Source organism: Nycticebus coucang, chromosome X, assembly GCF_027406575.1.
Source record: "Nycticebus coucang isolate mNycCou1 chromosome X, mNycCou1.pri, whole genome shotgun sequence".
NCBI lineage: Eukaryota > Metazoa > Chordata > Mammalia > Primates > Lorisidae > Nycticebus > Nycticebus coucang.
In genome coordinates, this window is record NC_069804.1 from 60,030,544 (window position 1) to 60,045,051 (window position 14,508).

At 36.9% G+C, this 14,508-nt stretch overlaps 1 protein-coding gene across 1 annotated transcript in view; it reads right to left on the reverse strand.

The window, feature by feature from the left end:
- SMC1A (structural maintenance of chromosomes 1A) overlaps positions 1-14,508 on the reverse strand; it is a 39,888-nt gene that overhangs the window by 4,351 nt on the left and 21,029 nt on the right. The window contains exons 18-19 of the mRNA XM_053579449.1: positions 14,277-14,430; positions 13,169-13,279 (exon numbers count right to left, since the gene is read on the reverse strand). Coding sequence (XP_053435424.1) covers positions 13,169-13,279; positions 14,277-14,430 — 265 coding nt within the window. The remainder of the gene's footprint in view (positions 1-13,168; positions 13,280-14,276; positions 14,431-14,508) is intronic.

The following is a 14,508-nucleotide window of genomic DNA, read 5'->3' on the forward strand; positions in this document are numbered from 1 at the left end:
GTGTCAGGCACTGGGGCTAGCATGTCCTGTGAGCCATGGTTCACTCTCACTGGTTAAAGAGCTTAAACTTAAGACATAAAACTATAAAAATTCTTAGAGAGAGTACAGGGGAAACACTTGAAAAAATTGGCCTGGGAGAATACTTTATGAGGAGGACACCCCGGGCAATTGAAGCAACATCAAAAATACATTACTGGGATGTGATCAAATTAAAAATCTTCTGCACTGCCAAGAACACACTAAGTAAATAAAGCAAATAGACAGTCATCAGAATGGGAGAGGATTTTTGCAAGTTATATTTCTGACAAAGGTCTAATAACCAGAATCCACAGAGAACTCAAACTTATTACTAAGAAAAAAACAAGTGATCCCATTTCATTGTGGGCAAGAGACATGAACAGAAGCTTCTCTGAAGAAGACAGGCATATGGTCTACAGACACATGAAAAAATGCTCATCATCTTTAATCATCAGAGAAATGCAAACCAAAACCACTCTGAGATACCATATAACTCCAGTAAGAGTAGCCCACACCACAAAATCTCAACACTATAGATGCTAGCGTGGATGTGGAGAAAAGGAAACACTTCCGAACTGCTGGTGGGAATGCAAGCTAGTACGTTCCTCTTGGAAGGAAGTTTGGAGAACACTCAGGGATCTAAATAGACCTGCCATTTGATCCTGCAATTCCTCTTCTAGGTGTATATCCAAAAGGACCAAAAATCATTTGACAATAAAGATATCTGCACCAGATTGTTCACTGCAGCTCAATTCATAATTACCAAGTCATGGAAGAAGCCCAAGTGCCCATCGACCCATTAATGGATTAATAAATTGTGGAATATGTATACCATGGAATACTATGCAGCATTTAAAAAACGGAGACTTTACCTCTTTTATGTTTACATGGATGGAGCTGGAAAATATTCTTCTTAGTAAAGTATCTTAGGAATGGAAAAAAAATCCAATGTACTCAGTACTACTGTGAAACCAATTTATAATCACTCACACTTGCATATGAAAGATGAAACACAACTATAGTCTAAGATGAAGGAGGGAAGGGGAGGGAGAGGGGAAGAGAAGGGGGTGGGTCGGTAGAGGAGAACCACACCTATGGAGCTTATTGCAAGTACAAGTGGGATCTATCAGGTGTAGAACACAAATGTCTTAATGCTGTAATTGGGTAAATGAGGTGAAGGCTATGTTGATTAGTAGGATGTAAGCACTCCAATTTGTACAAAAAAATCAACACATCGAATCCCATAATGGCATAAATGTATTTATGATCTATGTACAAACTTAATAAAAAAATATGGATGGTAAAAATAATGAAAGAAATTGCTGAGAAAGTGAAAAATAACTAAAAGGAAATCCAAAAACAGACTCAAATAAGAGATGAATGATATGAAGACTACAGAAAGGATATAGCAGAGCTTAAGGAATTGAAACAGTCCATCAGGGAACTTAAACACACAATAGAAAGTATCGATAACAGATTAGACAATGCAGAAGAAAGAATCTCAGAGGTAGAGGACAAAGCTCTTGAGATAGACAGTTCAAGAGTCAGAAAAAGAGTGAAAGCAGAATGTTCACTGACAGAATTATGGCACTTCATAAAGCATTCAAACATACAAGTTATAGGTATTCCAGGGAAAGAAGAACCCCCCAGAAGAATGGAAGCCCTATTAGAGGATAAAATAAATGAAAATTTCCCAAATATCACCAAAGATTCTGACACACCCCTTTCAGAGGGATATTAAACTCTGGGTCATCTCAACCAAAAAACAGCTTCTCCAAGACACATTGTGATCAACCTGTCTAAAGTCAAGATGAAAGAGAAGATTCTGCAAGCTGCCAGGAGTAAGCACCAATTGAGCTACAGTGGGAAATTCATTAGGGTAACTGTAGACTTCTCAAATGAAACTTCTTAAACCAGAAGAGAATGGTCATCTGTCTTTAATCTACTTGAAACAATTTTCAGTGCAGAATTCTATATCCTGCTAAGCTAAGCTTTAAAGTTGATGGAGAAATCAAATCTCTTGATATGCAAACATTGATGAAGTTTGCCACAACAAAACCAGCTCTCCAGGAAATACTTAGACCTATCCTACACACTGACCAGCACAATGGATGACCAACAAACGAAATACTCAGAAACTATAGGATAAAAACTAGCTTCCCCAATGATGCAAAAGATAAAACTAAGCAATGGACTTTCACAATATAAGATGAATAGAACTCCACCACACTTATCAATTACCTCAATAAATGCTAATGGCTTGACACCCCACTGAAGAGGCATAGGCTGGCTGATTGGATAAAAAAAAACACAAACCATCCATTTGCTACCTGCAGGAAACACACCTAGGCTTGAAAGACAAAGTGAAACTCAGGGTTAAGGGATGGAAAACAATTTTTCAGGAAAATGGGAAACAGAAGAAAGGAGGGTGGTTGCAATCTTATTTTCAGATACAAGTAGATTTAAAGCAACTGAAGTTAAAAAAGACAAAGATGGACACTTCATATTGGTCAAGGGAGACTTTACCTCTTTCATGTTTACATGGATGGAGCTGGAACATATTCTTCTTAGTAAAGTATCCCAAGAATGGAAGAAAAAATACCCAATGTACACAGCCCTACTATGAAACTAATTTGGGACTCTCACATGAAAGCTATAACCCAGCTACAACTTAACAATAGGGGGAGGTGGGAAAGGGGGGGGTGGGTAGAGGGAGGGGAATCGGTGGGATCACACCTGTGGTGCATATTACAGGGGTATTTGCGAAACTTGGTAAATGTAGAATGTAAATGTTTTGGCATAGTAACTGAGATAACGCTGGAAAGGCTATGTTAACCACTGTGATAAAAATGTGTCAAATGGTTTATGAAGTGAGTGTATGATGCCCCATAATCATATCATTGTATACAGTTATGATTTAATAAAAAAAAAAAAGAAAAATACGACAAGAAGACATTTCAATTCTAAATATTTATGCACCCAACTTAACTTTCCCAGATTCTTGAAACAGACCATAATTAGTCTGAGCAATATGATATCCTACAACACAATAACAGTAGGGGACTTTAACACTCCTCTTAAGAGCTGGACAGGGGTGGCACCTGTGGCTCAAGGAGTAGGGCGTCGGTCCCATATGCCGGAGGTGGCGGGTTCAAACCCAGCCCCGGCCAAAAACCACAAAAAAAAAAAAAGAGCTAGACAGATACTCTAAACAGAAACTAAACATAGACACAAGGGACTTAAACATTATCCTAGAAAAACTGTGCTTAATAGACATATACAAAACACTTCATCCCAAAGCTAAAGAATATACATTCTTCTCGTTGGTCCATGGAACATTCCCCAAAATAGATCATATTCTAGGTCACAAATCAAACCTCAACAAAATCAAAAGAATTGAAATTTTACCTTGTATCTTCTCAGACCACAAGGCAATAAAGGTGGAACTCAACTCCAACAAAAACTGTCACCCCCTGGGTGGCGCCTGTGGCTCAGCGGGTAGGGCACCGGCCCCATATGCCGAGGGTGGTGGGTTCAAGCCCAGCCCCGGCCAAACTGCAACAAAAAAATAGCCGGGCGTTGTGGCGGGCACCTGTAGTCCCAGCTACTTGGGAGGCTGAGTCAAGAGAATCGCCTAAGCCCAAGGATTTGGAGGTTGCTGTGAGCTGTGTGATGCCACGGCACTCTACTGAGGGCGATAAGGTGAGACTCTGTCTCTACAAAAAAAAAAAAAAAATATATATGAAAACTGTCACCCATACACAAAAGCATGGATATTAAACAACCTAACATCGAATGACAATTGGGTCAAGGAAGAGATAAAGAAATCATTAACTTCCTTGAGCATAACATGGATGAAGACACAAGCTACAAAACCTGTGGGACATTGCAAAAGAAGCCCCAAGGGGGAAATTTATCACATTAGATGCCTACATCCGAAAAACAGAAAGAGAGCACATCGACAACTTAATGAATCATCTTAAAGAAATGGAAAAGAGCAATTCAATCCCAAGCAGAAGAAAAGAAATAATTAAATCAGAAATAAAATTGAAAATAAAAGAATCATTCAGAAAAGAAATGAAACAAAAAGTTGGTTCTTTGAAAAGATAAAATGATAAACCATTGGCCAGATTAACCAGAAATAGAAAAGTAAAATCTCTAATAACCTTAATCAGAAATGAAAAGGGGGGGAAATAACAAGTGATGCCACAGAGATACAAGAGATTATTTCTGTCGACTGCCCAAAACTCTATGCCCAGAAATTTGACAATGTGGAGGAAATGGACTAATACTTGGAATCACACCATCTTCCTAAACATAAACAGGAAGAAATAGATCTCTTAAACAGACCAATATCCAGCACTGAGATTACAGAGACAATAAAAAAGCTTCCAACAACAACAACAAAAAGCGCGGGACCAGATGGCTTCATATCAGAATTCTATCAAACCTTCAAAGATGAGCCTGTACTTATATTTCAGAACATATTTGAAAACACTGAGAAGGAAGGAACCTTCTACAACATGTTCTGTGAAGCAAACATCACCTTGATTCCAAAACCAGGAAAGACCAGGAAAGGACCCAACCAAGAAGAACTACAGACCAACTTCACTAATGAATATTGATGCAAAAATACTCAGCAATATCTTGGCTAATAGAATGCAGCTACACATGAGAAAAATTATACATCATGATCAAGTAGGCTTCATCTAAGGGATACAAGGCTGGTTTAACAAATGCAAATCCATAAATGTAATATATCAATAGAAGCAAAAAAAAAAAAAAAGACCCTATGATCTTCTAAATAGATGCAGGAAAAGCATTTGAAAAAACCCACCATCCTTTTCTAACAAGAACACTTAAGAAAATAGGCATAGGTGGCACATTTCTTAAGCTGGCTGAAGCTATTTATAACAAACCCACAGCTAACATCATACTGAATGGAGTAAAAATGAAAGCTTTTTCACTTAGAACTGGAACCAGACAAGCATGTCTAGTATTGCCACTACTAATTCAACATAGTTCTGAAAGTTCTAGCCAATACAATTAGGCAAGAGAAACATATAAAGGGCATCCAACTGGGAGCAGAGGAGGTCAAATTCTCCCCCTTTGCTAATGATATGACATTATACTTAGAAAACCCCAGAGACTCAAACACAAAACTCCTGGAAGTCATCAGGAAATACAGTAATATCTCAGGGTATAAAATCGATGTCAACATATCAGTAGCCTTTGAATATGCCAGTAACAGCCAAGTCAAGAAGCAAATCAAGGACACAATTCCCTTCACAGTAGTAGCTTCAAAGAAAATGAAATATTTAGGAATATAACTAACAAAAGATGTGGAAGATCTTTTCAAATACAATTATGAAACCCTAAGAAAAGAAACTGCAGAAGACACTAACAAATGGAAGAACATACCATGCTATTGGCTGGGAAGAATAAACATTGTCAAAATGTCTATTCTACCCAAAGCAATATAGATTCAATGTAATCCTCATTAAAGTACCAACACCATATTTTTAAGAACTGGAACAAATAATACTTTGTTTTGTATGGAACCAGAAAAAACCCTGTATAGCTAAGGCTATTCCCTAGTAATAAAACCAAAGGTAGAGGCATCACCCTAACAGATTTCAGGCTATATTACAAATGCACATTTATCAAAACAGCATAGTACTGGCACAAAAATAGAGACATATGGAACAGAATAGAAAATCAAGAGATGAAACCTGTCTCCTACTTGCCATCTGATCTTTGACAAAACTAACAAAAGCATACACTGGAGAAAAGAATCCCTATTCAACAAATGGTGCTGGGAGAACTAGATAACCACATGTAAAAGACTGAAACTTGACCCACATCTTCCACCCCTTATAAAAACTGACTCAAGTTAGATAAAGACTTACACTTAAGACAGGAAATAATAAACATCTGGGAAGAAAGTGTGGGGAAAACTCTTGACCATGTTGGACTGGGGAAAGATTTTATGACAAAGACTTCATTGGTCATCGCAATGACGACAAAAATTAACAAATGGGACTTAATTAAGCTGAAAAGCTTTTGCACAGCTGAGGACACAACAGGTAAAGCAAAAAGACAACCTTTAGAAGGGGAAAATATATTTGCAGGGTATGAATCTGACCAAGGGTTGATAACTGCAATCTACAGAGAACTCAAATTAATCAACAGAAAAAGAGTAAACAATCCCATCTACCACTGGGCAAGAGATATGAACAGAACCTTCTCTCCAGAACAGTCGAATGGTTAGTAAACATTTGAAACAATGCTCATCATCCTTTATTATTAGAGAAATGCAAATCAAAACCACCCTGAGATATCATCTAACCCCAGCGAGAATGGCCCACATCACAAAATCTCAAAATTGCACATGCTGGCGTGGATGTGGAGAGAAAGGAACATTTTTACACTGCTGGTGGGACTGCAAACTAATACAACCATTTTGGAAGGAAGTATGGAGAATCCTCAAAGAACTCAAACTAGACCCCCCATATGATCCTGAAATCCCATTACTAGGCATCTACCCAGAAGAAAAAAAAATCCTTTAATCATAAGGACATTTGCACTAGACTGTTTATTGCAGCTCAATTTACAGTTGCCAAAATGTGGAAACAATCTAAATGACCACCAACCCAGGAATGGATTAACAAGCTGTGGTATATGTATGCCATGGAATACTATGCAGCTATTAAAAGAGGTAGAAACTTTACATGTTTTTTATTATTACTGAGTTTGAAATATTCTTCTTAGTAAAGCATCACAAGAATGGAGAAGCAAGAATCCAATGTATGCAATTTGAATATGAAGGCAGTAATCTAATACAAGTTGGGGAGCAGAGGAAGGAGGGAGCAGTAGAGGGGAGGAGAAAGGGGCATGGGGGGATTATGGTTTATAGCATACCTCTTGGGGGCGGGACACAATTATAAGAGGGACTTTTACCTAAAAAAAAAAAAAACCCTAAAACAAAACAAAACAAAAAAAAGAGAAAGAAACCCAAACACACAAGAAAGCCATATTTATATTTCAGAAGGCCCTTCTGAAGATCTCTATACATTGCAATGGAGTGGTTTCTAGAGATTTAAGTAAGTATAAAAAATATACAATAGTATGGTATCTAAAAGAAGATAGAGAGAATATAATTGTTTTGCATACAAATATATTTTGTATTTTAAACATTTAATGACAAAAACGGAAGCATCTAAAAACAAATTGAAAGGGTTACCTATCGAGAAAGAAGTGAAGAGGACAGGAATGAAATCTCAAGTTTCTCTTCATATACCTTGTTTTAAACTTTTGGTTTTAGAACCACATAAAGATGTTATATAATGATAAAACAAAATCATATGAAAATAGGAGAACCAGTGGACAAAATAGTTTTGAGGAATAAGATATTCACAAGATACCAAAGCATTACCCTAAAGATTACTTACTAATTAATGACAAAGGTAAAAGTGAACATTTAGCACTTAGGGACCTAACACCTTTACTAAGAGATCAAACTCAGCATCACCAATAGTGGGTTCATCCTGGTAGGTTATCATAACGTTCACTAACGAAGAGGTTCTTACCAAAAAATATTAAACCCAAATCCATTTAACCTCCAGAGTAAACCAAATTTCCAATCTATAGGAGATTAAGGGTTGGAAAAACAGGTTAAACAATTCTATAAGGTACCAAACATATTCACAGTGTGGGACATTTTCCAAGACGACTTACATAGACTCTTCAAAAGATCAATGCCATGAGTAAAAGGTGAAGGAAACACTCCATATTAAAAGAAATTAAAGAGACATAATAATCAAAAATAATTCATAAATCTTGACTGGATCTTAGCTCTAAAAAAAAAACTATTAAAAGACACTTTTGGAACACATAGGGAAATTCAAATTTGGATTAGATATTAAATATTATGAAATAATTACTCATTCTCTTAGGTATAATATGAAATTATGGTTAAGTAGGATAACCCCTTGTTATTTGTATGCTGAGGTATTTAGAGTTGAAGTATCATGATGGCTGCACTTCTTTCAAAAGATTAAGCAAAAGCAAAAATATCCTGCACATAGTAGGATGGGAGGGAGGGAGGGAACATATGAGAAAGTAAATGTGGTAAAATATTCAGTGGCAAAATCTAAGGTGAAAGGCGTATGGATGTTCACTGTTTGAGTCTTTCAACTTTTCTGTAGGTTTGAAACATTACAAAATTAAAGTTGAGCAAAAATATATCGAAATGCTAAAAAGAACAATTCAAAAAAAATAGAACAAAACAAAACCAAGAGACCTAACTATATATTAAGATGGTTAAATACTCAGAACATTCTTTCAAATTATTTTAAAACATAGGAACATGACTATACATGCACAATGAACCTTTCTTTAGCTTAATGACAAAAAGCTGAAGAAAATCTTAACTACTTAAAACTGTATTCAATAACCAAATTGTTACCAATAATATCTTATTGTTATTTTCAAACTACTATATTCAGAGTAGGATAGAGTAAATATATTATGTTAATGTTGCTAGGGAGCGAGATTTTCAGCATGAATAATTGAGAAACTAAGGAAATCAATGATGTTAAACTGTGAAAATGACAATTTCAATTGGAAGTTATCAATATAACATTTTTCCTTCAAAATAAAAAATACATTTAATAGTTTAATCTATTGAAAAGTTCTAGAAGCACTGCACAATTCAACAGTCATGAACACCTCAGTGTCCAGATGATAGTTGCTAAATAATAGCATTTCCTACCAAAAGAAGCGATAGCTTCTTAGAGAAATGGCTGATTTCAGATCTGGGGTAGGAAAAGTAGAAGATGAGCCTGGCCATATCAGAAGGAAAATATCAAAGATTATATAGGTTGATCAAAGATTATATGGGTTGTGTTCAAATGATTCAGAAACCAAACTGAATGAGTTACCACCACTGCTGAAATGGGACAGCTTGAGCACCAAGAAGGATAATGGCCACAACAGACTAAAAGATACCAAATATATTTAAACTCATAAAACAACTCAGTGGACAAATCTTGAGGAAGCCAAGGAAAAAACTCATTATTTCATAAGCTGATAAATAAAGGGGGAAAAAAAATCAAGCATATATTGTATGTATCTTGCCATTCCTATACAAACTATACCTCAGGGTAACCCAAAACAAACAAACAAAAAAACGATGAGGAAGTATTACTCTATTCCAGCTAATAAGCAAAGAAACGATAGAATAAGATCACCATTTTGAAACCTTTGCTTGACAAATTAATGGATCTAGGCAATTATGGCTGCAAACCACACAAAAAGAGCCACAAGCAGACATGTACCCCCTGATGGAAGTAACACTTCCACTTATGAAGAAATCATGACCACGGCAAACCAGCCAACCCCCAAACTCGAATTAACCTCTACATCTGTGTTGTTTAATATGGTCTCCATACCATGCCATGCTGACATGGTATGCGGCTAGACTGACTGAGGAGTTAAAGTTTTAGTTTTATGGAATTTTAGTTCATTTAAACTGAAAAGCTGACATTCAATTCAGTTACTGGAAAACTTTTAAGTAAATATGGAACAATTTGGATATGTGGCTCTGCTGTTTCATTGTACATTTTAGTAAATCTAAATATAGATCAAGTATTTTTGAGGAAATTTTAGCATCTGAACTGAAATGTGCAGTAAGTGTAAAATGCATACTGGATTTTGAAGACATAATACAAAAAAGATTGTCAAATACCTCATCAATAATTTTCATATTGCTCACACATTGAAATGGTACTCTTGGATACAGGACTAAACATAATACAGTATTAAAATTAACTTCACCTTTGTCTTTTTACATTTCTAAATTTAGATACTAGAAATTTAAAAATTACCTATGTGGGCCTCATTTTATCTCTACTGAATAGCACCAATGTAAATCTAACTAACCACTCACAGGGACTATAAGAGATAAAAAGAATTATTCTGGGGTGTGTGAGGCATTTTACACACCATAGGATACAAGTGGTAAATTACAGAATGTACAAAACAAAACCTCCAGGAGAAATGAGTCAATTTCTTCTTCAACAACAACAAAATACTACAAAAAAATAAAAACATTCGGGGCCGCGCCTGTGGCTCAGTCGGTAAGGCCCCGGCCCCATATACCGAGGGTGGAGGGTTCAAACGCGGCCCCGGTCAAACTGCAACCAAAAAATAGCCGAGCGTTGTGGCGGGCGCCTGTAGTCCCAGCTACTCAGGAGGCTGAGGCAAGAGAATCGCTTAAGCCCAGGAGTTGGAGGTTGCTGTGAGCTGTGTGAGGCCACGGCACTCTACCGAGGGCCATAAAGTGAGACTCTTGTCTCTACAAAAAATAAAAAAATAAAAAAAAATAAAAACACTTGGAGGGGGTTCTATATATTAAATGAGACTGAAGAGACATATCAACTAATTGCTTTATCATCCCTATCTACTTACCAAACATCTTATTGGACTCTCAATTAAAGCAAGCAAACTATAAGACTACATGTGTGTTTGTGTATGTCCATCAGAGAAATGTAACATTAATCTTCTATAAAAGAAATTATTATTTTTAGGTATGATAATGGTTCTGATTATTTTTAAGAATTATTATCTAAATATCTTAACATAATAACTAAGAAAATACCATGAAGGATATGTTAACCAGTTAGTTGAAAACATTTCAAATTGTATATAAAACCAGCACATTGTACCCCACAATTGCATTAATGTACACAGCTATGATTTAATAAAAAAAAAGAATTGTTATCTCTTTTAGAGATACATCATACAATACTTAAAAATCAAATGATGTCCAGAATTTATTTTAAAATAACCTAGGAGGAAGGAGAGAGGATAAAGTATTTGGGGCTGCACATCACACAAGTCTGGCTGTGAGATGACAGCTGCTAAAACTGATGATGACTTGAAGGGAACATCGACTATTATATGTTAGCATATAAAATTTTCCATAACAAAAATCTAAAACCAACAAAACAAAAATCAACTTGAAGTAGCTCCCATTGGCTAAGGATGGACAATTTAAACAGAAAGAAGAAAATGACTACAACTGATTGAAACATATAAAGTACTCCTAAACATTTAAATTTATAATGAATACAAATTCTATACAAATCCATTTCTTCCACATTATCAAATTTCTGGGCATAGTTTCCTATAGTATTCAGAGATAATCTCTTGTATCTCTGTGGCATCTGTTGTTATTTCCCCTTTATTGTTTCTGATTGAGATTACTTGAGATTTCACTTTTCTGTTTCTAGTTAGTCTGGCCAAAGGTTTATTTATTTTATTTATTTTTTTCAAAAAACCAACTTTTTGTTTCATTAATTTTCTGAATACACTCATTTTAAAGAAAATCCCAGATATATCATTACATACATAAATACTTCAGTATGTAGGGTCTCTAAATCTCAGCACTGCTGGCATTTTGGGTTGGATGATTCATTGTTGTGGGAGTTGTCCTGTGCACCATAGGATATTTAGCAACATCCCTGGTGTCTACCCACTGATGTAGATAATAACACCCCAAACTCCAGCTGTGACAAATGGGCATGATGAGAGTGTCTCTAGACATTGTTAAATGTCCCCTGAAGGGACAAAATACTTGCTCTCATTAAGATCCACTCCTATAAAAGAGAAGGACTTAAAAAAATAAGGTCTTTTGTCCTTTAGAGTTTCCCAGTCTGGATTTAGCTAACTGCATTGCTATGCTTTCATGTAAGCTTGATCAGATCTACACCTTTGAGTTTTTGGCAAGAACGTTTCATAGGTAACATTGAAAATGTTGAACACCAATCACTTTTAACGTTACAAAGAGAGAAGAGACAAAGAACTAACATCAGGTGTCCACTGATGTGATACAAACGGAAGAAGTTCAGAAGTACACAGTACTACCTATGATATATACTTGCCACCCCCCCAAAAAAAAGAACCTGAATCCAACATTAAACTGATTGACTGGTTTACTTATCAGTTTGTAAGAAATACAGGAGATGGAAGAACATATTAAGTAACATCATGGGGACATAATCAGCCAAATCCAAATCTAGAATGTAGAAAATTCCACAGTACCAATGACCCAGTTTCTTCTGTAAATAAATAGGAAGAAAAAAATAAAAAGGGGTAGGAAAATGTTATAGACTAGCAGAGAATAATTTTAATATATGGACCTTACTAGAATATTGATTTAAAAACATAAACTATAAGAAATAATAAATAAAAACTTAGGACTTTCATGAAAATCTAAACATTTAGGGCATATTAGACAGTATTATGTAGTTATTATTAAATCTTTCCTGATATGATACTGTGATTATTCCTTTTTAAAAGAGTCTTCATATTCAGAGATACATGCTAAGGCGATTATAGATGAAATAATGTCTGGGATTTGCTTTAATATAGTCTAATAGTGGTGGTGGAGAAAACACAATTGGTCATATGTTGCTAACTGTTGAAGCTGGGTGATAGCTGCCTCAGGTTCATTATTATTATTATCTTTATTTCCATGTATGTTTGCAAATTTCTGTAACTTAAAAAAATCAAATCCTCCTGGATATAATGATGAAGTATGGTTTGGAAAGCACCAGACATTATTTAAGAGGCTCCTGTGTCTATATGTGATAGAGACAGTAGAAATACAAAAAAGAATTCAATAGATATTTAGGAAGTAGAATAAGGCTTGGGGAAGAGTCAAGGATGAAGCTCAGATTTAGGAAGGCTGGGGTTTCAGGTACCTGCAGGACCTAGCACAGAGATAGTAGCTGAAGTCAAGGAGTGAAGCACAACCAGGAAAGAATGCCAAGTGAGAAGGAAAGAGCCCTGATGACTTCAGCCGAATCTGTTCACTGTATAGGAGCCTGTTCTGTGTATCTGGGCTTAGCCATATATACACATGAAAGGGAAGACTGACAACAAGCATGGTCAGGAGCAACTGGTGGTCCAGGGTGGGAAAAATGCATGTGTGAAAGTATGAGGGGAAGACCTTTGCTCACAATTCATTACTCCCTCCCTTGCCAGCTGCCTCTTTCCAGCCATGGTATCCAAGAGACCCTCTACATGAGTTGACCCTTGCTTCGGACAGCTGGGAAGATGGCCCACCCCCATCGTTGAGCCTTACCTTTAGATCCTCACACAGGTCACCATAATCAATCTCGATGAGGGCCTCTCGTGCATAGATATTAGAAATTCTCTGGGAACCACTCACTGAATCCTCCCCTTGGGAGCTACCCTGAAATAGAGAAAGGCAGTCAAATACAGCAGACTGGCCATGAGAGTGCCCCTCTAGAGAAAGGCTGAGGACTACTTCACAACCTTTAATCTTTGAGATAGCACCTTGCTAGAAAGCACTGTGGCAAAAGGAACAGAGGCTTCATAAGCAGAATGACCTGAGTTCAAAATTGGGCTCTACCATTTAACAGGATGATCCTGGGCAAATCATGTTCTCAGATCCTGAGTTTCTTCCCCTGTAATGTAGAGACAACACCAGCCTGGCAGGGCTGTGGTTAGGATTAGGGGTTATTATGCCACATGTTACCAAGATGCCCAGAACCTTTATGGTGCTCAAAATATTTCACTGAATTAAAGGGAGGGAAAGGTGAAAGACATATGAGATTGAGATACTTGACCAGGTCTAAGATATTTGCAAAACTCCTCCCAGTGAATGTTCCCCACCCTCTTGTTACCAATCTTCACTTTCAATGGATAAAATGCCTTGGCTTCTCTATTGGCTAGTGTCTCTTCCTTTCCTAAAATTAAGCCTTTTCACCTCTGCATCGCTGATGTCCATTACCCAATTGTCTCCTGGCCAACTTTCCTCAATGTAGCTAAGCTATCATCCACAGGTCCCTCAGCTACCTGTCTTCCTTTGTTCTTGGCTAATGTCCCTCAATTCCCACTCCTTCCAGTATCTATCACCTGCTGAATCTAACATAGGTCAAGTTCCTAAGGTTAATTAATTACTTCATCCTCTCCAGGCTCAACTCTCACCATCCACTGGGATGCAGCTCTACTCCCAATTCAACATCCTCATGCCAAGGCTATTATTACTTTCACTTCACCTGCCTTCACCACTTCACCTTCCCTCATCTCTCCTACGTCCCTTTTTACGTCCCTCCACTGTTAGCCACCATTCTTTTCTTTCTCAATGCGCTTCCTGGCCACTTTTACTCTCTATCCCTAGTTAATGCTGTTCATAGCTCACTCCCACTACCAGCCATAATACTAACCTCTTCCTGACTAATATCATCCATGGTGCCTTTTGATAGTGGCAACTTGATGTCTTGCATTTTGCAAGCTTGTAGCAAGTTGTGGCGGTCACTGCGCTTCTGTTCAAGCTTGGTCTCAATGGCTGTCACCTCCTTCTGTAAATGGGTCATTTCCCTAAAAAAGGTCCAAGGAGCTAGGTGAGACCCAAATTTGGAAATCTGCCTACTGTACCTACTTCCTCCCATACCAGGC